Raw genomic sequence first — 27,151 nt, forward strand, 5'->3', positions numbered from 1 at the left:
CTCTCTCTCCCGATATTACGATAGTTATTAACATGAATTAAATTTTTTTCATTTGTAGTACAGCTCGCTTGCCTATGCCTTCTGTGGTAACATTTGTCTCATTACCGAAATGTTGTGCTTCCTCACAGCGAAATTTCTCGCAGTTTATTAAAGTTTACGTTGACATATGGATGGAAAAACTCATCTTTTTGTACAGTGAGGCCTGTTTTTGCCTACGATCAGTAAGTCAATTTCTTCTAATACTGAACAGTTACATAGTTTTTTCTGGATGTACCGTTTTTCTGTAAAATATTAACGTTTAATGACTTCTTCAGTTTCGAAAGCACTTTTGAAGACGCCTTAAATTTTCCGTGAGTCACGTTTTATTTTAGAATGTCTCACAGTGGATTTCATGACAATTTAAGGAAAAGGCTAGTTTTCAGTACTTGTTTATTACCTATAAATTAAATAATAGAATAGGAGCACAATTGCAGTTTTATTGTTTTCATGTTGTAATAGTGGGTGATATGAGTTGTGGTATTGTAAAAAATTATATTAACAGTGTAATAACCTCACCATTACACTATTAATATCACTCTGTCGTTCACGATTAATGGGAAGACGATCGTAGTCTGTCATCATGTTTGTTGGAAATTCATTGAATATCTTGCCATTTCGTCACTTTCACTTGAGGATAATACTGTGGGAAACCCATCACGACTCCAAATTTACTTACGCTAGAAATTTTATCACGTCATATAACTGTTTCTACCATAGTCAGTAAACCCTTCATGAGTAGTAACCTGATGAAGATGCCCACAGAAGTGACCGAAGCACGGCAAGGTTTTGCGCAATGACGCCGGAACGCAATCAGAAGAGTTTTCTTCAATTGCTCTCAGGAAATCGAAAGCCAGGGGCTTAGAGGAAAAGTTCTCCTTTTCTTGACGCCACGGTACAAGCATCTTACAGCTGTCAAAGATTACACGTGTATTGCCCCACTCGAGTGTACAAGATTTCCTCGAAGGTGGGTGGACTACACGGCTCAGGGAGTTCCGACAAAGTGCGTTATCTGTGACTTCGTGTAAACATGTACCGGTGTTGTAAGTACAAGATATGATAAATGTTCGCAGAAACGCGTACAACACGACGCGTTACAACATATGACGTGCCGGCAAGTAATCCAACACTCGAATCTTTGTGCTCTGACAGTACCAAAACGACAGTCCGCACCGCAAGTGTCAATTGCAGCGAAGGCCGAGACGTTACGCAACAGCGAGCGCTGCAGTGCTGCGCCCCGTGGCGGGAAGTGGAGACGCGGCAGCAGGTCAACGGTGGCTGGCTAGGTAGCTGGCTTGGGGGCGCAGACACTAGACAGTCGACTCGTAGATGACGATGACCGGCGGCTGGTGCTGCGGCCGCGCCAGATCGCGCAGCACCACGGCCATCGCCTGCTCCCACTCGGCACGCTCCTTTGCACCTTTCTCGCCGCCCTGTGAACACAGCATATAGCCTCGGTTATAGCAGTAGCAGTAGCAGTTGCAGTAGTACTACAAGTAGTATTAAGCTTATCACTTATGGATGTTCCAGAACCTATGACTGTGTACTAAATACAGAATTAGGGGAATACGTGTATCAACGCCCGGTATGTTAAATCTGTTCTGATACAGGTAGTACCTATCGTCTTATTTGCATGGCTTGATATCCTCAGTTTCAATGTAGGCAACAAAGTCACTGGCCATCTGTTTGTCGTGTTATGATTACAGTGTCAGATGATCCTTCAGAGTGCGGTTCTGGCGCTGCAGTCCGGAGCCGCGGGACTGGTACGGTCGCAGGTTCGAATCCTGCCTCGGGCATGGGTGTGTGTGATGTCCTTAGGTTAGTTAGGTTTAAGTAGTTCTAAGTTCTAGGGGACTTATGACCTAAGATGTTGAGTCCCATAGTGCTCAGAGCCATTTGAACCATTTTTGATCCTTCAGAAGGAAGTGAGTACTGGTGTTCCAGTGATATCTTGTAAGGTACACAGATGGCAGCTGTCATTTGTGGATGTTGTATTCAACCAAGCACATGCAATGCGGCATCTTAATGCAGTGCAAGCTGAAAAACCGGTATTTTTTATCCAGAACGTATGAACATTCGGTCGTGTTGCTAACGATGCGAATGCCTCTTCATGCATAGGTTGTGGACGCACTACTGGAAGACAGGTCACTACATAAGACGAGTTGGACAAGGTCGCCGACGCATTACAGCCCCACACAATATCTGGGTAGCGTTGTATGCATACCATCGGAGCACTGCAGGACGATCTCAGAAAGACCATCGCGCCGATCAGACGGTAATGAGTTATGAGAAAGTACTGTACGACCCAGACGTCCTGTTCGAGTATTTCATTTGACATGACATCATCTTGTAGCTCGCTTTCAGCTCTGTCATTCCCATGTCAACTGGCAACTTCATCACTAGCAAAAAGTGTTATTCACAGTTGGGTCCACATATCCTCTGATGCAAGGTGACGGTTGTGTTCGCGTGTGGAGACCCATGGTGAGCAGTACCTGCCAAATGTTCGGCCAAGTTGTAGGAAGGCGTTAGTGTTGACAGCCATATGGATCTTATGCAAGTCTGCAGGCTTTCGTGGCCGTTGTTACTGAAGTTAAAATCTTCTGGATTATTGGGCCGCGTCATGTTTTTTCTAAAGTGTTCGACGTTTCGACCCCTCTGCTGGGATCTTCCTCAGGATCTTTCGGTGTCCACTACTGCTAGAACACTGTCAGAGACGACTGTCGCGCCCACTTATAAAGGGGGAGTTTTCTGGCGTTAGTGCTGGAGAAGTGATAGTATTGGTCAAAATTCGTATGGCTACCATTGGTGGGCCATAATCATAGGCTAATAATCCCGCTCTGGTGCAGAAGAAGGGGCGTTGGTAGCTCATCTCCTGTGGATACCATTGGCGGTCAATCGTCATTGGATAGAAAGGCGCTATTCCACACTTATGCTGGAGAAGGGTTATTGGTTGAAATGCCTGCTACCGCTACAGTCAATGTTTGGTCGTCATCAGTGACTAGATTCCAAACAGACAGAGCAAGGGAGGGACAATGTTTACCCAAAATATTATTGTCCGCCGAGGTGATTTGCAGCGCGTTGTTTATGTCACTCACACAACGCGGCCGCATATTTACTTCCTTGATGGCGGGGAGCCACGATGCCCGAAGCACACAGCCGTCCTCCCTATTGAAATTAGATGCATTCTTGGAAATTTCAACCGCTTCTCGGACCTTTCTTCTACAAATGTTTGTTTCCTTAGCCAGTACACGTACGTTATTAAAATCGATGTCAGAGCCACAGTTTTCGTAATGTTCCGCTACTGCCGATTTTGCACTTTGTTTTAGCCGCATGTGCCGTTCGTGTCCCTTAATGCGTTCTTTAACAGTTCGTCCTGTTTCACCTATATACACTTTGCCGCAGCCACATGACACTTGATAGACGCCTGCATTGTGGAGGTAATCAGGTGCATCCGTTTTCCGTCGTTGTCCATGACTGCTTCACTGCCAGGCAGTCCACCGAACAGATCCTGCTGGACCATGTGCTGGTTGCTGCATACTGTGGTGACCCTGGATTCCTACTAATGCTAGGGCCTATGTGGCTGATGTGAGCAGAGATGTCTTGTGAAGCCTGGACACTCAAGTTACAGAATGGCTGGCGGTGAATCCTGACTTAAACTTCATGATCCATATGTGAGACATTCTATAAAGACGTGTCCGTGGTCGTCCTGTTCCACCACAGACTCCCCAAGAACTCTCATGAGCTTTTATTGAAAAATGGAAACGAATACCACAGGGTGACCTACCTACAGAGGGCATGCCACGTAGATGTAAGGCGGTGATAAACGCTCAAGAAGGGCATACGCATTATTCAAGCTCTCAAAGTCCAATGAAAAGCATCCAGGATAACAGAATGAATGATAGTTTCCATTTTGTTTTCGACACCTGTCAGACATTTAAATTCTTTTTAATGCAACGATCGAAGATGTAATGTTTTGTTGTGTACTTCACTTGTGAACTATAAAGCTATAATTTGGCAACATTCGCAATCCTCAACCTGTTGTTCAGAGGAGTATGTTAGACACCCAAAGTCTTGTTCCTCTAATTCTTTTGAGCAGTTTCTAAATCCAGAAAACTGCCATCACTCACTCACATTTTTGAAATACACAGCCTGACAAAAAACTGAAGCATCCAGAAGATATGCTCGGATACCAGTGTAACTTTGTACATAAACACGCCATTGGCAGGTATGTTAGATAATGGTTGAGATTGTATTTCTCTGTGATGGGTGTGCGTAAGTGTTGTTTGCGTTGTTAACACGCCTTATAGGGTATGTACGAGGCATGAAAGTCAGAAGTTGAGTGATCACTGTGAACGATACGGTGATTCTGCGTATTCCTGTAAGACAGATTTATCAGCATTTGACAGACAGTGAAAGGGGAGTCATTGTGGGACTCCACTTGGCCACTTGGTCGGATAGTGGAATATCTAGATTTGTGGGGCACTCGGATGTGACAGTGGCCCTAGGTTGGACTGGATGGGAACGTCATGGCAGGCATACTCATCATCTAGTTTCTAGTCGACACCGTTTTGTACACCAGTCACACCGTAATCCGTCCACGTTTGCGCCTGTCATCCGAAAAAAGGACTGTAATGCACTCCTTGTCAAATTCTCTGTCAGCCCACACCATTATTAGTCGAAAAACACTGCGGTTGGAGTGGTGCCATGACAGGAAAGACGAACTGCTGATGAATGGTGTTCCACTGTGTTCAGCAATGTTTAGCGGCTCTGCGCTACCCCAGATAGCCGTCGTCGGCGATATAGCGGCGACGTGTGGGGAGTGCCCATTCTTCCAATGTTTTGCAGAGGCACAGTGGTTCCGGGAGTCATCAGCCATGACGTCCGGTCACGAATGGTAATGACTGAGGGAGCGGAACTGTGTAGCATAATGGTACATCATAGACATCCTTCGTCCCCATTTGTTATTTCATACAAAAACATCACGATGCCATTTTTCAAACGAACCATCCTCATCCACACATGACACATGTCTCCTATGAACTGTCTGCGTAGGCACTTCCTTGTCCAGCAAGATCCACAGATCTATCCCCGATAGATCATTTTTTGGACCATCTCTGATCTCAACTCCATCCTAGTGCCAGTATCCATGACATCGATGACCATTTACAACAGTTGTTGGCAATCTTGCAGGAGAGGCTAAACTACACTCTACCGAACCGAATCGGTACATACATCCAGGGCAGAGGTGGTGCAGTGTCGTACTGATGTGTTGTTTCCTTCTGACAAGTTATTTGTGAACTTGACTTTATATAGTAATCACTGATATAACATAAAATACTGTGTTAGCCCATGAAGTCTATTTCGTTTCCCCCTTCCTTTCTGGGTGCTTCACTTTTTTGTCAGGCTCTGGATTAGTTTATTCCTATAAACTAGTTTTCGAGTCTATTTAGGCTTATCTTCAGGTTGAACTTCCATCTGCCCCATCGGAAGACGAGCCTAAAAAGGTCCAAAAACTGAATAATGGATGTAAAGAAATATTTTGAAAAGTTACTGGTTGCAGTTCCCTGTCTTATGCAAAAGCAGCAGCAGTAGTAATAGTAGTAGTAGTAGTAGTAGTAGTTGTTGTTGTTGTAGCAGTTTTATTCATCCGTAGACCACTTTAACAAGTATATTGGCAGTGCCTTGCCATTACAACTTAAGAACAATAAAAAAAACATAATTCATATATACTAGCATTTACACACTAACAGGTCAAGTTTCACAAGGATGAGACAAGAAGTCGGCTGTGGTCTTATGGCTTGTAACAGCCGACAACTCGCCTGAAGTAATTTACAGAATCCAAGGAAAACGTAGAACAGGATCGCCCATTGAAGACAGAAGCCTCCATCCACCGATGGTAAGGGCAGTCTGTTTAAAACCAAGCAGCCTCATTCGGTTTATCCGAAGCGTACAATATTGTTTGTAAACAAGTTTTTAATAACTTAAAAAGCTATTGCTTCAATGTTCACTCATTTCTCATTACCAATGGCTGTAGACATTACACACATTATTTCAGACAGTAACAATATGCACACTGCTAGCTGACATTAGGACCACAGCGATGATGCGTGGTTTCCATTTGTTTTGTACAGCAACTTCCCATTTGCTAGCAGGAAAAAAGAGACACCGTGACAAGATAACGAGTGATGTGCTGAGGTCGAAAAGTGGTCACCGTGCTAGTATCATACATTCCAGAACTTTGAGGGGAAGGTTTTCCATAAAAAATGTGAGAATGTTATGTGAAATGATAGACGTTTATTATTATTATTATTATTAGTAGTAGTAGTAGTAGTGGTAGTAGTAGTACAGTCATATTCCTTGTTAGTAAATACTGTTTTGACATTTATGTTTATTTTTTCGTGGTAAATGTAGTGTTAGTTCGAGCTAAAAGTTTCATGGTCACAGAGAAATCTGTTTGTACAGTAATTATCAAGGCAATTTTGATGTGTCTAATCTAGGCGCTCAGTCCGGAACCGCGCGACCGCTACGGTCGCAGGTTCGAATCCTGCCTCGGGCGTGGATGTGTGTTATGTCCTTAGGTTAATTAGGTTTAAGTAGTTCTAAGTTCTAGGGGACTGATGACCACAGATGTTAAGTCCCATAGTGCTCAGAGCCATTTGAACCATTTGATGTGTCTAACTGACCGGGAAATATACTCAATGTCGTTAGTATTCCCAGTGCTCTGACTAGAATTCACAGTGAGGTCGACTACATTTTTGTTACTGTTCTTATTTTTATTCTCTGCAATTTGAAAACTGTGATGATATGTGAAATTGTTTCGAAGAAAAGAACCCCATAGCTGAGCTCCGAGGGTGCGTATGAATAGTATGTAACTAAAACATTCTGACTGTTACACACTGATGACAAAACTGTAAAACCATCACATGCTAATGACAACCAGCAGATAACGACACGCTGACGTTGGGTCCGTAAATTGAGGTCCGTAAATTACGGAAAAATCTCACCAAACACATAAATATTCAGTCACCTTCAGAGTAATGTTACTGTATACTATCTGTACCTAGCCAAGAATTGCTGTGGCTCTGTCTTCTCCCACTTCACCTCCTCCCCCCCCCTCCTTTCTCCTTGTCCTAGAGCTCCCTCTGGTCCCCATCTCTCTGTCCATCGCCTTCTTCCCCTTTTCTCTGTACATCTTTTCCTTCCTCCCCTCGCTTTCCATATCCTCCTGCCCCCCTCCTCCCCTCTCTGGCCATTTCCTTCATTCCGTCCTCTATGACTATTCCCTCCAACCTTTCTCTCTGACCTTGTATCTTGTCTATTGCTGTTTGCAAATTCAGACCGAAATAAATCGGTCGAGTACTTGTTTTGAATGTTGGTAACAATGTTACCCTTTATGTCGGGATGTTCATTATAACGCAGTAACGCAATAACGTTTCCTCTCTCTCATATATATATATATATATATATATATATATATATATGTATATATATATGGAAGTGGCAGAAATGAGAATGTTAAGGTGGATGAGTGGGGTGACACGAAAGGATAGACTAAAGAATGAGTATATCAGGGGAACAGTGAAAGTGGGGCCCATAGGGAAGAATATCCAAGAAAGTAGGCTAAGATGGTGTGGACATGCGCAGAGAAGAGGGGAGTACTACGTGGGGAAAAGAATTGAAGACCTAGATATCGAAGGACGAAGGAGAAGAGGAAGACCGAAACTGAGATGGAAGGACAAGGTAGCAGGGGAACTACGGGAGGAAGGATGGCTCAGAGAAGAAGCACTGGATAGGCATTTATGGAAGAGAAAGATCCAGCAAAGCAACGACCCCACATGACGTGGGAAATATATTGTTCTATAAAACATGCACGTATTCCAATGCAACGTTGTGTTAAAATTTCGAATTAATCGATGAAGAACTTTCCAAGATTTAAGATTTTGAATAAACGAACGTCTACATTTTTATTGATATAGAAGGTTATACAAATGTCCTGTTTGATGCTTTACTCAGTATGATGTGTCTCGGAAAGAGGGCAAGTAGCAGGTGCCCCGCTGCTCGCCGGGTTTCAGATACTGGAACGGCAGAAATCGATTACAATGTGTTTTTTTTTTTTTTTTTTTTAAATATTGAGGTATGTGCACCGTCCGTCCAAAAAGTTGCGAGACCGATTTTATTCTTGGCTTATAGGCGTAGTAGCTACAGCGGCGGCTTGAAACAACTGTAAACGCCAGATGTGCACTCGACCAGTCAGTTGTGAGCAGACGGTGGTAAGTAGTGCTTCAACGCTGATGTGTCACTAATCATAATGGAGAAACATCTGTAAATAAAGTGCTCAAGACATTCTCCAGAGTGTTTTGAAGGAAAGAAAAGTGTGTACAAAGTCTGCCCTGCACCCTGACTTCCGAACAAAAACGACGACCCGTGGACGCCTGCCGCAACTTAATAGAAATGCAAAACGCAGACAATTATTCTGTGGAAAAAAACCATAACCGATGACGAGACTTGGTGTTACCGATACCGCACTACCAAAAAACGACACAAATCACAGAAATTCACGTAAATGATCAAAGCTTTGATAACGTAAGCAACATTCACCTCAATATGACGTAAGACTTGAAAAACATCCGAAAGAAGGAGTTTTCTAACACTTTCACGTGGTTGTATGAGCGCTCTGAGCGGTGAACTCTGAGCGGGGGGGGGGGGGGGGGGGTTGTGTTGAACGCCTGAGGCATTAAAACCACCACCTTAACTTTTCTCTACTTTTTATTAACGCAGTCCCAAAACTTTTCACGTTGGTGCGATATATCTAAATCTACATCTATACTCCAAAATTCACTGCATGGTGTGTGGCGATTTCGCCATTTCCTGTTGCATTTGCGAATGGTGCAAGGGAAGAACAACAGAGAGTAAACCTCCATAATGGAGGAGAAGCAGTCATCAATCACCGCGCTTCACCATTTACCACGCGTTAGGTGTACCCTCGCCTTCCTCCGGCTTTAGAGTGAACTTACCCAGCCAATAAGGGTGGGGGGGGGGGGGGGTTCCGGATTAATGTGGACGCCGAATGACAAAGAAACTCTGTTCTCACATTAACAAATATATTGCGAGAGGTGAAATAAGTCATGAACGGTGTAATAATACCAAGTCAGACCGAAGATTGAAAGCCATATCTTTAGATTCGCAGTTTGGCACTTAAGCACGGATGAGAAAACCATTGAGTTCGACATCGCAAAAGGCCAAACGTATTCAATGAACACGACGCCCCACATATTGTCTATCATACAACTTCAACAGGGAATGGCGCTGGAGGTATCCAATGGTCAGCACAGCTTAAGGCTACGGAGAGCAATTGAACTGGTTAGTCGCGAGTAACAACAGTGCTGCAGTGCCAGTGGTGTTGATACAAAACAGAGCTTGACAAATATAAACAAAGGAAACATTGCATTATATGTACAACAACAATTGCCGAAGTTGACATTTCGTCGGAAAGGAACCCAAGGAATCTCCCAGAGTGAGAAAGAAGTGGCAGATGAAATATTATCGCTTCTGCAAGTTGAGTTAGTGGGATGTGTGGTGTCTTATACGCTCGACTGTGCGGACAACGTACATAAGGAGTACGGTATGACGATACGTGCTTAACAATTGAAAGTGATACCGAAACAGGTGTCGAGCCATTCATCATTCTTGTCGGACAGGGAGTCACAAATCCCGTCTCCAGTGTATCGTAGTAAAGGACAATCGTTGTTCAAGTAGCGGACACTAAACATAATTACGTACGGGAAGATCATCCGTAGCATATGAAAAAAAAAAGTTTATGAACAAATTTCGAATAAGTTGCAGCAACAAGATCGTGTACTGCTAAGAAAAAGTACAGATATTCCAGGGAGGACAAGACGCGCTTATTGCAAAAACTGTTTTGGTGCGTTTCGAGGATGCTCGATACAGTTTACAGGATGTGCATGACCGTGGCCTACTACGTTATGCACACCAAACTGTGCGCGACATAGATTACCGTGATTTCAATGGAAGCAGTGGATGGTTGCGTAACTTCAAATAGTGCTAGAGAACGGGAAGGCATGAGGTAACGAAATTTCAAACAAAGCATCAACTTGGCGATGCACAGCCAACCTCGGAAGCGCCTGAAAATTTGTAGATGATGTAAACAAACTTATCCTATCTTCCAGGAAGAAATTTTTTATCAACTCCGACCAACCGGGATTTCAAGCAGAAATGCATATGAAAGGAAGCCTAAAATTTAGAAGTTCCAAGAGAGTTGCAGCAAGTTCAACTAACATGAATGCCTTAACGCATTCGTATACAATTATACCGACTGTTAATATGGATGGTTAACTGGCTGGGAAGTTGTTTATTGTGCTGCTAGAAGTTGGAGGTGCTCTGCCACCTACTATTCTTACTCGTGTGCGTGATCTTGCAGAGGCAATAAATATTTACATTACAGCAAGCAAGAGTGGGAAAATGAGCGTAAGAGAATTACAACTATGATACAAGCACTGCCTTTGGGGAACAGCTGGTCGAAATAACTTGTCTTAGCTCGATTCCTGACCTGCGAATAAAAATCGTAATCCTTTAGTTCAAACTATCCCTCAAGAAAAATGCGCGACATTGCAATTCATACCACCTGGAACCGCTGGACTAATACAGCTTCTGCGTGTTTGTTTTTCCGTGCCTGTCTGCAGCTACGCCTTGAAGGATAACCATTTTCACGATAATCTCTGCGACAGACTGTTTCACATTAGTCTGAATGCCATCACATTACATCTGTTTTCATCATGTCGTTAGACTAATATGATTCTATATGCATTCTTTAAGAGTGGACACCTGGCTGAACAATATGCGCGGTTTGTAACTCCCAAGAAGGTCGCCTTTGATGTTGCGTACGTCTGTGATCACTGTGGCGCGCCGTTTCCCATTCGATATTCATGGTGCAAGCCAGTGGTTTGCTTTGAACATTTCATGAATGTCGACGAAGTCCGTTTGGTGAAGTGTGATACTTACATTCTGCATCTCTCGGGCACTCATTTTCTGTCGTTCTCCTGATGCACGTGGTGAGTCATTAGCAACTGCTGTTTTTCTTGTCCTAATTGTTAACACAAAATTTCCAGTAAGCCTTTCTAAAGATTGAACTTGCGACCTCGCACTCAACGGTTCCCCACCGAGCTAAGAGTTCTAATTCCTCCGCTTTTCTCGTTGTGGTCATTTTACTATGCGTATGTTGGAGGAAGTAAAATGTTGCCTGAATCTTCTTGGAACGTAATCGCCAGAGTTTGAGCAGTAAACCTGTACGTGATGCGTAAGAAACTTCCCGCACCGTCTGTCCTTGGAGATCGTTGAGCACCTCCTCGACGCTTTCGCACTTAGCGAACGATCACGCGATGAAACGCGCTGCTGTTCGTTGCATTATATCTCTCTCTTCTGTTAATTCAACCTTGAAATGGTCCAGCACTAATGAGTAAAAGAAAAGGACAAGTTGCACAAGTGTTTATTACAAATATCTTTTTTCTCTAAGAAGAACAAGACTGTATCGATCTGAGCTGCAGTCTGCCGTCGCCGCAACAACGGAATGATACCACTGCGTACTGAACACAACAGGATTTAGATGAAAGTCGTTTGCATGCGAGGAGGTAAACCAAATTTGTATTTTTCGACACTTCGCACAACAGGGAATACTGGAATGTGGAGGGTCGAGAACTGCACAGTAAACTTCAGATCAATGGAGGATGGTTCTCTTCGCGTACCAGTTCACTTCCAAGGGTGACACGAGAGTGACTTCGATCGAAGGAGAAGCCTAAGGAATAGCATTTATCAAACGTCCCTGAACGGAGTGTATTTAGCCAAGCACAACCTGTGGGGTGGTATATTTCTGAGTGGGCGTGCAGATTTTCGAGCCTTTCTTTGTAATAATGTGACTGCTCAAGTCTAAGGAGGTGATAGCGTACCTGCTACGTGCGTGCGCTGTATTGCTCCTCGTGCTTATCACGCTTAATGTGCACGTCATTTATTTTACACTAAGCTGAGACGAACACTTTGTACATCTCAGACATCTTACAAGTCCTAAAACAATTTCATTATCTGTAAAAGTGTTTCCATTGTTTGTGGCGTATCATGTAGGCCCTACTGTAGTCTTAGGTAAAGTTTTCTCTCATTCTACGCATGACATATTGAATTATTATTTTACTAATTTTTTAATTAATTTATAGTAACTAGGAACATGAAAGCACCATCATCATCATCATCATCATCATCATCATCATCATCATCATTATTATTATTATATTTCTATTATTTTAAAAAACTGGAGCTGCTCTAACGGCACAGAAAGTGTAGGGAGATTTATGTCTGACTAGTCCATAGCTATACGTCTGTAGGTAAGCTACATTCCCGGTCGAGTAGTCAGTGATAAAAAATGGAGACCCCCCCCGTTTACTGTTCCGTTGCTCTGGATGAGGAGTGTCCTGTGGTAGACTTTTAAGAGCAAAGCGCGCAAAACATGGAGCCTGTGGATAGAGGAGTTCAGTACTAAGTCAGTAGGGAGAAGGCTGGAAGCTTGAATTTCAGTGTCACAAGAATTACGAGAGGCTTTTGGAAAGTCCGTGCAAAGCCCGAGAGATGGCACCACCGGCGCGTATCGAGGTCATGTTTAGTTAGTAGTATCTTTGGAAAGAACGTATACCAAGTTTCAACCATATTGGTCTATTTCTTTGTGTTTGGCATTCGTGTGAATCAAGGAAGTCGACTGATTGTCAAAATATGGACGAAAAAGAATTTCGTGTGGGGATTAAACATTACTTTCTGAAAGGCAAAACGCCTCACGAGACTAAAGAGAAGCTTGATAAACATTACGGTGACTCTGCACCTTCGATTAGAACAGTTTATAAGAGGTTTCAAAATTTTCGGAGTAGCCATATAGGCACAAGTGATGCTTAACGTTCTGGTCGCCCTGTGGAGGCTACGACTCCAGAAATAATTGACAAAATACATGATACGGTGAAGGATGACGGAAGAGTTAAGTTGCGTGAGTTTGCTAATGCTGTGGGCATCTCGAATGAACGGGTACATAATATTTTGCATAAACATTTGGACATGAGAAAGCTATCCGCAAGATGGGTTCCGCGATTGCTCACGGTTGACAAAAAAAGGAATGTTGTGAAGTGCTGCAAGGATAATTTGCAGCTGTGCAAGAAGAATCCGCAGGGCTTTAAGCGTCGTTTCGTCGCTGTGGATGAAGCACGGATATATTACTATACTCCTGAGACCAAAGAACAATCTAAACAATGGGTTACCAAGCGACAATCTGCTCCAAAAAAGGCGAAGACCATTCCTTAGGCCGGAAAGGTTATGGCGACTGTCTTATGGGATTCGCAAGCGATAATCCTCATCGACTATCTGGAAAAAGAGTTAAACTATTGTTCATCGTTATTGGACCGTTTGAAAACCGAGCTGCAAGAAAAACGCCAGCGATTGGACCGCAAAAAAGTCTTTTTCCATCACGACAATACACCAGCACACAAGTCAGCAGTTGTGGTCGCAAAATTAATGGAAGAGCCAAACAAGTAAGCCGTCTTGCACAGCTGGGTAGCTGAACGAATAATGATGGAAACGAAAGAGAATTACTGAGCACGCATAAATTTAAAATCGCACCATCACAAGAAAAAGATAATGGTAACATACTGCTCGAAGGAAAGTTACCTGTTTCACCTACATAAATAAAAAAATGAAAGTTTTTCACTTGAGAACGGCTTGACTGATTTGGTTGATTGTCTTTGTGTTCGTTATCAGGACTAGGATGGTATGAAAGAAAATTATTGGAAATTCTACCGTGAAAGCTGGAAACTAAAATCAGTTGTGAAAGATGATGTCTTCAGTGCGGCTCGATCGATTTTGTTGACTCTCCTTCTTTATACAGTAAGCGTGGATGGTAACGGTATTTTTGGTATAAAAAATCTAAAAATGCGTTAAATTTGACAATTCTGCTGTATACAGGGTGTTACAAAAAGGTACGACCAAACTTTCAGGAAACATTCCTCACACACAAATAAAGAAAAGATGTTATGTGGACATGTGTCCGGAAACGCTTAATTTCCATGTTAGAGCTCATTTTAGTTTCGTCAGTATGTACTGTACTTCCTCGATTCACCGCCAGTTGGCCCAATTGAAGGAAGGTAATGTTGACTTCTGTGCTTGTGTTGACATGCGACTCATTGCTCTACAGTACTAGCATCAAGCACATCAGTACGTAGCATCAACAGGTTAGTGTTCATCACAAACGTGGTTTTGCAGTCAGTGCAATGATTACAAATGCGGAGTTGGCAGATGCCCATTTGATGTATGGATTAGCACGGGGCAATAGCCGTGGCGCGGTACGTTTGTATCGAGACAGATTTCCAGAACGAAGGTGTCCCGACCGGAAGACGTTCGAAGCAATAGATTGGCGTCTTAGGGAGCACGGAACATTCCAACCTATGACTCGCGACTGGGGAAAACCTAGAACGACGACACCTGCAATGGACGAGGCAATACTTGGTGCAGTTGACGATAACCCTGATGTCAGCGTCAGAGAAGTTGCTGCTGTACAAGGTAACGTTGAACACGTCACTGTATGGAGAGTGCTACGGGAGAACCAGTTGTTTCCGTACCATGTACAGCGTGTGCAGGCACTATCAGCAGCTGATTGGCCTCCACGGGTACACTTCTGTGAATGGTTCATCCAACAATGTGTCAATCTTCATTTCAGTGCAAATGTTCTCTTTACGGATGAGGCTTCATTCCAACGTGATCAAATTGCAAATTTTCACACTCAACATGTGTGGGCTGACGAGAATCCGCACGCATTTGTGCAATCACGTCATCAACACAGATTTTCTGTGAACGTTTGGGCAGGCATTGTTGGTGATGTCTTGATTGGGCCCCATGTTCTTCCACGTACGCTCAATGGAGCACGTTGTCATGATTTCATACGGGATACTCTACCTGTGCTGCTAGAACATGTGCCTTTACAAGTACGACACAACATGTGGTTCATGCACGATGGAGCTCCTGCACATTTCAGTCGAAGTGTTCATACGCTTCTCAACAACAGTTTCGGTGACCGATTGATTGGTAGAGGCGGACCAATTCCATGGCCTCTACGCTCTCCTGACCTCAACCCTCTTGACTTTCATTTATGGGGGCATTTGAAAGCTCTTGTCTACACAACCCCGTTACCAAATGTAGAGACTCTTCGTGCTCGTATTGTGGACGGCTGTGATACTCCTACAATACGCCATTCTCCAGAGCTGCATCAGCGCATCAGGGATTCCATGTGACGGAGGGTGGATGCGTGTATCCTCGCTAACGGAGGACATTTTGAACATTTCCTGTAACAAAGTGTTTGAAGTTACGCTGGTACGTTCTGTTGCTGTGTGTTTCCATTCCATGATTAATGTGATATGAAGAGAAGTAATAAAGTGAGCTGTAACATGGAAAGTAAGCGTTTCCGGACACATATCCACATAACATATTTTCTTTCTTTGTGTGTGAGGAATGTTTCCTGAAAGTTTGGCCGTACCTTTTTGTAACACCCTGTATACGAGGGTAGGAACTTAAATAGTGCCAACTATTTATTCACAACCGATATAAAACAGTTACATGTTTTCACCTGTCACTGTCCTTCAAAGTAGTCACCAGCGTTGGCAGAACCCGTTGTTCGCGATGTGGAAGGCGTAGTATACCGTTAGCAGAGCCTGTTATGTTGACAGTGCGAATGGAGCGGTCTAAAGTTATGGTGGTTCTCGTGTACGACTGTGATGGTGTTATCCTAACGCCTTACGTCCTTCCACGGCAGACCGTCAATACACAGTATTACTGTTCGTTCTTGGAGCATCACCTGCGACCAGCTTTGCGAAAGACACGGCGACACTTTCTGCGCAACCCACCAATCATTTTGCACGACAATGCGCGGGCGCATACAGTGCAAGCTGTGGCTGCTCTGTTCAGTGGATGGGACCAGGAGGTACTGTTGTGAGTAGGCTGTTTAGGTTTTCTTATTGGTAACGCCACGTAGCGCTCTGTATGAAAATCACTGGCTCTGTTGTGTGCAGTCTGTGGCTAGTATGCATTGTTGTCTGCCATTGTAGTGTTGGGCAGCTGGATGTGAACAGCGCGTAGCGTTGCGCAGTTGGAGGTGGGCCACCAGCAGTGGTGGATGTGGGGAGAGAAATGGTGGAGGTTTGAAATTTGTAAGACTGGATGTCATGAACTGCTATGTATATTATGATTTTTCAACACTATTAAGGTAAATACATTGTTTGTTCTCTATTAAAATCTTTCATTTGCTAACTATGCCTATCAGTAGTTAGTGCCTTCCGTAGTTTGAATGTTTTATTTAGCTGTCAGTAGTGGCGCTCGCTGTATTGCAGTAGTTCGAGTAACCAAGATTTTTGTGAGGTAAGTGATTTGTGAAACGTACAGGTTAATGTTAGTCAGGGCCATTCTTTTGTAGGGATTTTTGAAAGTCAGATTGCGTTGCGGTAAAAATATTGTGTGTCAGTTTAAGCACAGTCTTGTATAATTGTTATAAGGGGACGTTTCATCATAGGATTTTGTTTCTACACATTTGCAACACAAATTCTCGACCTGGGAAATTTTTTATATGAGACTGTCACTGTAGTGCAAACTGGTGTCGTAAATATTTCGGTAAGAAAGTTAAGTGACCACCTGCATGTAATGCGTCGTGGGCACCCAGCTGCGCGAGTTGCCTGGAAAAAAGCATTAGTGTGTACCTTTCAGAGGCACAGGTGGAGAAAAAAAGAGAGGCCATTATCCTCGCTATTAACATTCCTTTTTAGAAAGCATCACAAATACGACACACTCAAACTTGAAAATGTATGATTACACTGTGGAGCTCTTAATTTATGATATTTACTGAAATGCCTAATGAAATGATGAGAAACATTTTACATTTATTGTCTTTATAGTTGAGAGATTCTTTTGCCTATGGAGACGCCATTTGCCTAGTGAATGACGTTTCATGCATTGCTCTATATAGGCTATATGTATTTGCTCATTTCGTTTAATATCTAGTTTCTAGTTGCACTGCAGCATTGGTTATTATAAAATTTAATAGATGTACTAATATCACTATTTTCTGTCTACAGACCCAGGAAAGAATACATTTATGATGTACTCTCTTAGAAATGAGGGAGCACAAAAAGACATTTCCCTTCACAGGAACTGCATACATAATTTTCTTTTCAACTGCTTGGTAATTTTTTTGGTAGAGTAAGTTATCGTGATGCATCACTCTAGTGTTAAGATGTGACATAGGTATTATACATGGCCATTTTTAGTGTAATATTTTTTCTGCTTGAGATTTGTCATGTTTAGGTATAAGTTATTTCATTTGCCGCTGCTGTTTGCCAGGCATAGCGTTACTGAATTTGACTTTGTATTATTCTGTTAAGCCAGTTTTACTACTGATTTATTTTTATTGTTTGCTGCACATTGCCTTATATTAGTTGTAATATTGCAATTGCTCTGCTAATTTATTTTAGTGCTGCTTGCTTCCCCAATTTGATTTTTTTTTGTCATTGCTGTTTGTATTAATTGTTTTATGCTGCTGCATTGCCTCGTCCCTTAGATTGGCATCTGAGCTCAGTAGATTTAAGTTAGCTTAAAAGGGGGTAGACTATATAAGAGAATGAGTTGCGATGAATTGGAAGAAATGCATTGAGAAGTTTTACGAAAAAAGTACAGAAAGCAGGTATAGATAGCACTTTTTGAAATAATAAAGGACGAAGGGAGATCTCCAAGAAGTAAAGAAAGTTTTGTTTGCAAGATACTGCAGTAAAACAAACCCTGTCCTTTCCCTTTCTGTTATTCCGCTATGTGTTTGTGTACTCTTGTATATTTGTGTCTTTATGTGTTTATCTGATGAGAGTTACATTGTAGAATTTTTCCGATAATATGTTATTTACTTTGAAAAGATGTTTAGACACTATTTATTCTGTTTTGTTGCTCATATGTGAAGGTGATGTTTCAAAAGTTATTCTGATCTTTATGTATATACTGATGTCATAATTCCTGTAACACTGATGTATCTCTTTATTTCTATTCTTTTGTAAAGGCTGTTATACTACAAATGTTATCTGTATTATTATGTTTTTAATGATGTATTTTGTACCTTTGTTATTGTATTTTATGTTATAAAATTGTAATTGATACCAGTTCATCAAATTATTAACTTGTAAGTTCTATTTCACTGCACACGTTTCTGTTGGTCATAGTATATGGACAATATGTGAGAAGTAGGGACTGTTAGTGTTTGCACGTGTGTTAATAATTCAGCAAGGGACTGGATAACAGCGTTGCTGGTTCTAAGGACAATTCCAAAAACTTTGTGAGTGCACAAGTTGTGGTTATGGACTTGCTATATTATCCGCAAGACTCTTCAATGGTGATTGTGCACCTGCACAGTCACAACAGATGGCTGCTGGCCATCTCTACAAGAACTACAGTGGGTCTGCATCTTTGATGACCCACCAATACCATTATTTCTGCAAGGACTGCAGTGGGTCTGCACCTCTGGTGGCCCACCAATACCGTAATCTCTAACAAGACTACAGTGGTCTGTTCTGTGATGACCTACCTACCAATATTCTTCAAAACTTCGACTGACTCTGCTGTGGGTTTGCTCTGTTGTGACCCATTACCTGTCAGCATGTCAAGAGTCAGCATTGTCTTTCTGTTGGAAGGACAACACTACTTCTTCAAGACTGCATGGAAATCCACTACTTCCATGTGCATTTTCTTTCACTGCTCAGACTTTGAGAAAAACACTGCAATTTTACTGTGATGAATGATCAGGACTGTCTTTATGGACTGTGAGAAAATTTTAACTTTTGACCAACACTGTATTAATAAGTGTGTGCATTTGATATCTTTCTTGCTGTAATTATGAAAAAATGTTTCATAATCTGTATTGGCCAGTGCCCAAAACAATTTGTAAAATTTTTTGTGGGGAGCATGGGGGCTACGTAAGTAGGCTGTTTAGGTTCTCTTATTGGTAACGTCACGTAGCGCTCTGTATGAAAATCACTGGCTGTGCTGTGTGCAGTCTGTGGCTAGTTTGCATTGTTGTCTGCCATTGTAGTGTTGGGCAGCTGGATGTGAACAGCGCGTAGCATTGCACAGTTCGAGGTGAGCCACCAGCAGTGGTGGATGTGGGGAGAGAAATGGTGGAGGTTTGAAATTTGTAAGACTGGATGTCATGAACTGCTATGTATATTATGATTTTTCAACATTATTAAGGTAAATACATTGTTTGTTCTCTATTAAAATCTTTCATTTGCTAACTATGCCTATCAGTAGTTAGTGCCTTCCGCAGTTTGAATGTTTTATTTAGCTGTCAGTAGTGGCGCTCGCTGTATTGCAGTAGTTCGAGTAACGAAGATTTTGTGAGGTAAGCGATTTGTGAAAGGTATAGGTTAATGTTACTCAGGGCCACTCTTTTGTAGGGATTATTGAAAGTCAGATTGCGTTGCGTTAAAAATATTGTGTGTCAGTTTAAGGACAGTCATGTATAGTTTTTCAAAGGGGACGTTTCACTGTACCATCCATCATACTCCCCGGACTTAAGTCCTTGTGACTTCGATTTGATTCCGAAGGTGAAGGAACTACTTCGTGGCATTCGCTTCAGAACTGCTCGAGAGATTCGACTCAGTAGACCGCTCCATTCGCACCATCAACAGAACAGTCTCCGCTAACGGTATACTACGCCTTCCACATCACTGGCAACGGGTTCTACACAACGCTGGTGACTACCTTGAAGGATAGTAACAGGTGCAAACATGTAACTCTTGTATCGGTTGTGAATAAATAGTTGCCACTATTTAAGTCCCTTCATAACAAAAGAAAGTAGCTTGACTGTATATTCTTCTTATGTTTCGTTAGGGCCCTTCAGGATGACGTGTGGCTTGTTTTGCATGTCTTCTTTCTTCCAAATACCTCTTTAATCTCTCGCATCTTCTGTATCTTTCTTCTTCTGTTAAGATAACTTTTTATTTTGGTATCCAGCCACTTGCGACCATCCACCAACCCTTATACTTCTCCCTGTCCTGTACTACTGCCCGCAGATTCCTTTCTTTTATTCCTTAAGCCTTCCAGTCATCTCTGACTTCCTTCACCCAGCTGTTTCCCGTGTGGCATTTTGCATTCCATATCTTCGGAACGGAAACGTTGTTCGCGAACATCTCGAAAAGTTCTTGACTGCTTTACTACCAACTTTTACACGACACCCTAATGAACGTGATGACGCACATGGAGTATATGCTTTTGTAATATGTATGTATGCATTATATATGAAGGGGAAGCATAGTTACCACATATCTCGTTAAGTTCTTGAGTGATTTACTTCAAATTTTTAAATGATATTCTACTGAAGATGCAGACAGAAATCGGCAAAGTGAGGAGTTAGCAGGAGATGAACAGAGTGAAGGGTAGGAGTTTATTCACACAGAAATGGAGAGAGGAGGAGATGTACACAGAGAGAGAGGGAGAGGGAGAGAGAGAGAGAGAGAGAGAGAGAGAGAGAGAGAGAGAGAGAGAGAGAGAGAGGGGGGGGATGTAAGAAGATGGAAAAATTTGTAAACTTGTGGTAAGGTCTTTTGGGACCAAACTGCTGAAGTCATCGGTCCCTAAGCTTACACACTGAATCTAGCTTAAACTAACTTACGCTAAGGACAACACACACACACACACACACACACACACACACACACACTCCCGAGGGAGGACTCGAACCTCCGACGGGGGTAGCCACACGGACCGTGACAAGGCGCCTCAAACCGTTCAGCTACCCCGCGCGGCTGAGAAGATGGGCAGAGAGAGGAGGGGACAAGGAATGTAGGACGTACATACAATTGCCATACATATTTAACAACTGCGAAGCATTGCCGGGTTCGCTGGAAATAATAAAACGACAAATACTTTGGCGTAAATTCGAAACAAATAAATCGAACTATCCACGTAAAACTGGGAAAGAAACAATTATTAAAGAAGGCAAGGGAATTTGTTATCTAAAGATGGTATAAATGATTTGTGCCAAGCATTAAAAGGTTTCCAACACAGCTAAAGTAATATATACAACTGAATATGTAACCTAGTTCATGACACGCAGTCCCATTTGTAGGTTACCCATCTGACGGTTTCCAGAGCAACAGAAATTTGATTTTCAATAATTCGTGTGATTATTGACCGAATTAAAAAAATTAAAGTTCTCTACCGATCTGATCATTAATAGGTATAACTTTATGTTAGAGGTTTAACTCACTAAAGCAAGTGTTACTGTTAGAAACTGTGCATATGTCTTGAGGCCGTGGAACTCGACGCGCACAAATATCTAGACTTTAGTCATTCATTATTTGAGAATGAGAGCACTTGGTGACTTGCAACAAACTTTACATGTAATTTGAAACCTTTACGAACCATTTTATCGCTGACATCCCCCACGAAGTAATGAAAGGGAAAAAATTATCGCTCACTACATTTTCGCTGTTCATGCTGCAAAACAGCCGCATCACGTATGATGTTTTAATTTATTACCTCTTTACTACTAAATATATTCGCAACACAGTCACAGGCAGTATGCACATCTACTAGTGAATGTCCTGCAATGGTGTGTCATTGAATACGACACATAGTTCACGATATATGACGTCATGAACATTACATGCGTGAAAAAAAAGTAAACTAGGTTTTGCTCAATATTAGGCGCAAACGACCAAGACTACACTCAACCACTGTTTAATAACTAGCTACTTCCAACAAACCTTAAATATAATTTCAGTGCTCCTCTAAACGTATTCCTATTAAAGTGCTTAACGTCGAATATTTATCACATTAGCTCATTTGTAAAGTAAGTAATCGGAAGTCTGACAATGTGTTATATATGGGAGTTCGATTTTTTAAAATAATAAGGAATTAACTGGTACTGCTCCAAATAAAAGTACCATTTTGAAATCTCTCTTCAAACTAACCCAGTTGACTCTAAAATAACATTTTTAACATCTCAACGCGTCGAAGTGGAGCTGGTTCAAAAATGGCTCTGAGGACTATGGGACTTAACATCTATGGTCATCAGTCCCCTAGAACTTAGAACTACTTAAACCTAACTAACCTAAGGACACCACACAACACCCAGTCATCACGAGGCAGAGAAAATTCCTGACCTCGCCGGGAATCGAACCCGGGAACCCGGGCGTGGAAAGCGAGAACGCTACCGCACGACCACGAGCTGCGGACTAGTGGAGCTGGATAGTATATAAAACTATGATATGTAGACATGCAAGCATTTAAAAATCTAACGCTAGTGAATAATATCGAACATAAAGTGCAGACATTGGATACGAAATTACGAGGAATATGTATAATACGCCACGAAGAAGTGAATCCTTCGAGTTACAGCTACTTGCTCCGGTACAAAGAACTCTTTACGTCACTAACAGTAGAGCAATACTCTTACCGTAAACGAGGACAAGGTAGTAGCGCCTGTGCACACAAGGAGGAAATTTTACATCTGATTGAAACTGCGGAAGATCAGAAAGTTTAGCGGAAATTTAGCGAAGTTGTGTATTCCAATGAAATGAGGATGGGTGGTGTAGTTTGTACGTTATGAAATGACAGAATGAAATACAGAACTGCTTCCAACCATAGGAAGAGTTACACCTATTTTAAAACAAAAATATCTTTAGGACAGGCAATGTTGAAACACTTATTTCAAGCTCGATTGCATAATTTGTTTCCACAGGCTCCCTGGAAAAGCTATGCAAACAAGGTTAATTATTGAACTAAGATAGCAGGAGCTGGAATGCAAATAAAGGTACCTGACCTGCATGTTTGTAACATATGAGGACCCTGTCGAAGAAGTTTTGGGATTTGTTAATAATTTTAACATCAGTGTAACTTGTTAATTGGTAAACGTCATAGAGTAGCAATATTCTCTAACGCTGTTGCTGCTTTTCTTTATTTAACACTGACTTCAAACAACATCAAAAATGAACACTCCATCTACTGTGCGTGTGAAGCAGGGACACTAAAGGCATGAAAGGAGTTATTTTTCTCCCGTCGCTATAGTTGATGATCACCCGAATCAAGGTTGAATCTAAACAGACTTTTATGCAGCGTCGTCTTTTGGATAGCAACGGTAGTAACATTGTTTTCCGGCCCCTCTCAAAAATGTTGAGAAATATAGATTAATTATAAAGAGTTCTTCTGTTAATTATGTTGTCTGAGTGAAACACTTCACAGCAAAGCAGCTGACAGATAATTTCTAAATGGTTGCGGCAGACTTCCTGAGTGACCGTTTGTGCTGCCAACAGCAACCGGCTTTGCTCCCACCAGGTGCTTCGTGGTGTGCAACTGTCATCGAGCGTTCTTAGTGGATGTGGTGTAAGATTTCCGAGGTTGTAAGTGCTGAATCTTACCAATTTAGCCTCCTTTGTGTTCATCGAAGAAGCGGGTTTTCCGCTTCCCACACGTTCACCATGTCTTCTGAATGTCACAGGAAAATCACATTAATGTTCTTGTTTGACAAGAATACTCGTCATGCTCAACCTATTCCCTTGGAAATCCATGACTTGTTACGTGCTTCGGCATTCCAGAAGATAACGCTGAATTCACCCAGGCTGACAATAAATAGTATTGTGTGTTTGTTTAGTTATATAATACTGTGCAGGTAGGTGGTTTAGGTTTTTTTGTTGGAAACGCCAAGTAGCGCTCTATATGAAAATCACTGACTGTGCTGTGTAAAGTCTGTGGCTGGTTGGCATTGTTGTAATATTCGCCATTGTAGTGTTGGGCAGTTGGATGTGAACAGCGCGTAGCGTTGCGCAGTTGGAGGTGAGCCGCCAGCAGTGGTGGATGTGGGGAGAGAGATGGCGGAATTTTGAGAGCGGATGATCTGGACGTGTGTCCATCAGAGACAGTAAATTTGTAAGACTAGATGTCATGAACATATTATATATATATATATATATATATATATATAATGACTTTTGATCACTATTAAGGTAAATACATTGTTTGTTCTCTATCAAAATCTTTCATTTGCTAACTATGCCTATCAGTAGTTAGTGCCTTCAGTAGTTAGAATCCTTTCTTTATCTGGCAGTATTGGCTCTCGCTGTATTGCAGTAGTTCGAGTAACGAAGATTTTTGTGAGGTAAGTGATTCATGAAACGTATAGGTTATTGTTAGTCAGGGCCATTCTTTTGTAGGGATTATTGAAAGTCAGATTGCGTTGCGCTTAAAATATTGTGTGTCCGTTTAAGCACAGTAATTCGTTAATTTTTCTAAGGGGACGTTTCAACTGTTTTGCTGAATTTTGCCAACATGATGGATTTTTTTACATGATCGATATTTGAAATGCAAACAGTGAACTGAAAACTATTAGAGTTTTGAATCTTCCCCACAACTAGGAAATAATGATTTAGTACAGGTTCTTTCTAAATATGGACAGGTTAGAAACTTTAAATTGAAAAGATGGTCCAGTAGGTACAAGATCCAGTGTTATAACGACATAAGGTGAGTGCAGATGTTCATAAAACTTGACATCCCCGCTCACATTACTGTATCTGGGTGTACGACACATTTTATCTACTCAGGACAGAAACCTACATGTGACCTGTGCAACGAGCCAGGGCATCTTCGCGAAAATTGGCAGCGGTGGATGTTTGCTTTGAGCAATATTCTACAACAGCTTATTAGGCAAGAGCTTCAAGGTGTTACATCTGCTGTTAATGTACAGAATAGAAGTAAAGCCACCGCAATAGAATGTACAGAACGACAGCTGATCTCATTTGAGGATACCTTACCTTGATTAAAGAAACGAGAAAAGCCTCACTGGATGAACGGACAGGTAGAGAGGTAAGCGGAAGGAGTACCCATTTCCAGCCTGCAACTACTATGCAAGGTAACAGCATAAAAGCGGTTGGCGTGGAGATTTATCGAAAAGGTAGTGCCTCCAGAAACGACAGTGGAGGATTGTCTCACTCCAAACGAACGTCAGAAGCACAGAAAGCGGCAACTAGAGCAGGAAATTTCTAACTCAGAAGAAAAAGATGGTGGGAAACTCTCACAGACACCAAGAAACCAGAAGTCTGATAAACTAGTAAATTTTTTGACCGCGTTTGAGATGGAAGCAGAAAATGAAATACAAGCTGTGGTACATCTGTAACATCAACCACATATAACAGACCAGGTGAGACCAACCAACAAGTAGGTAAATAACAATTGATAGACGAAGGAACACAACAAGCTACAATGCACTAACGGCTGACTTAGTTTTCAACAGTTATAAATGAAAATGAAAACAGCAAGCAAGGATGCAAAGAGAAACACGCTTAGAAAATACTCTCACTCTCACTGACGAACCAGCTGAGTGCTCTGTTAGTGAAACAGAGAAAATTACCGGCAATCATAAGTCTCTCAAACACCAAAGTGGAGCAAAATAGTCAAAGGTAAACGCCAAACAAAACTTAACCGTGGCACACCATAAAGTGAAGACTAAATAGGAGAAAGCATAACACAAAAACTGAGGGAAGACTGATACGGGAAGTAAACAAACAGGATCTGAATCCGAACAGAAAACTTAAACACATAAAGAAATCAGAAAATATTAAGTATTAGCTGCATGGAAAACAGAAGACTGCTCACACTTTTAACGTTAAATATCTGTGACATTAGAAAGGACAAGATAAACACTGTGGGAAAATTTCTTAGAACAAATTATACTGATATTGCCATCTACATCTACATGACTACTCTGTAATTCACATTTAAGTGCTTGGCAGAGGGTTCATCGAACCACAATCATACTAATGGTTCAAATGGCTCTGAGCACTATGGGACTCAACTGCTGTAGTCATCAGTCCCCCAGAACTTAGAACTACTTAAACCTAACTAACCTAAGGACATGACATACACCCATGCCCGAGGCAGGATTCGAACCTGCGACCGTAGCAACAGCAGCGGCTCCGGACTGGAGCGCCTAGAACCGCACGGCCACCGCGGCCGGCACAATCATACTATCTCCCTACCATTCCACTCCAGAACAGCGCGCGGGAAAAACGAACACCTAAACCTTTCTGTTCGAGCTTTGATTTCTCTTATTTTATTTTGATGATCATTCCTACCTATGTAGGTTGAACTCAACAAAATATTTTCGCATTCGGAAGAGAACGTTGGTGACTGAAATTTCGTAAATAGATCTCGCCGCGACGAAAAACGTCTTTGCTTTAATGACTTCCATCCCAACTCGCGTATCATATCTGCCACACTCTCTCCCCTATTACGTGATAACACAAAACGAGCTGCCCTTTTTTGCACCCTTTCGATGTCCTCCGTCAATCCCACCTGGTAAGGATCCCACACCGCGCAGCAATATTCTAACAGAGGACGAACGAGTGTAGTGTAAGCTGTCTCTTTAGTGGACTTGCATCTTCTAAGTGTCCTGCCAATGAAACGCAACCTTTGGCTCGCCTTCCCCACAATATTATCTATGTGGTCTTTCCAACTGAAGTTGTTCGTGATTTTAACACCCAGGTACTTAGTTGAATTGACAGCCTTGAGAATTGTACTATTTATCGAGTAATCGAATTCCAACGGATTTCTTTTGGAACTCATGTGGATCAACTCACACTTTTCGTTATTTAGCGTCAACTGCCACCTGCCACACCATATAGCAATCTTTTCTAAATCGCTTTGCAACTGATACTGGTCTTCGGATGACCTTACTAGATGGTAAATTACAGCATCATCTGCGAACAACTTAAGAGAACTGCTCAGATTGTCACCCAGGTCATTTATATAGATCAGGAACAGCAGAGGTCCCAGGACGCTTCCCTGGGGAACACCTGATATCACTTCAGTTATACTCGATGATTTGCCGTCTATTACTACGAACTGCGACCTTCCTGACAGGAAATCACGAATCCAGTCGCACAACTGAGACGATACCCCATAGGCCCGCAGCTTGATTAGAAGTCGCTTGTGAGGAACGGTGTCAAAAGCTTTCCGGAAATCCAGAAATACGGAATCAACCTGAGATCCCCTGTCGATA

At 42.1% G+C, this 27,151-nt stretch overlaps 1 protein-coding gene across 1 annotated transcript in view; it reads right to left on the minus strand.

Annotated features, from left to right (window-relative positions):
• Window positions 1-456: 456 nt before the first annotated feature.
• The window catches only part of LOC124606931 (TWiK family of potassium channels protein 7), a 457,919-nt gene continuing 431,224 nt past the window's right edge, over window positions 457-27,151 (minus strand). The window contains exon 6 of the mRNA XM_047139046.1: window positions 457-1,469. Coding sequence (XP_046995002.1) covers window positions 1,347-1,469 — 123 coding nt within the window. The 3' untranslated portion in view covers window positions 457-1,346. The remainder of the gene's footprint in view (window positions 1,470-27,151) is intronic.

Source organism: Schistocerca americana, chromosome 3 (genome assembly GCF_021461395.2).
Source record: "Schistocerca americana isolate TAMUIC-IGC-003095 chromosome 3, iqSchAmer2.1, whole genome shotgun sequence".
Classification (NCBI taxonomy): Eukaryota; Metazoa; Arthropoda; class Insecta; order Orthoptera; family Acrididae; genus Schistocerca; species Schistocerca americana.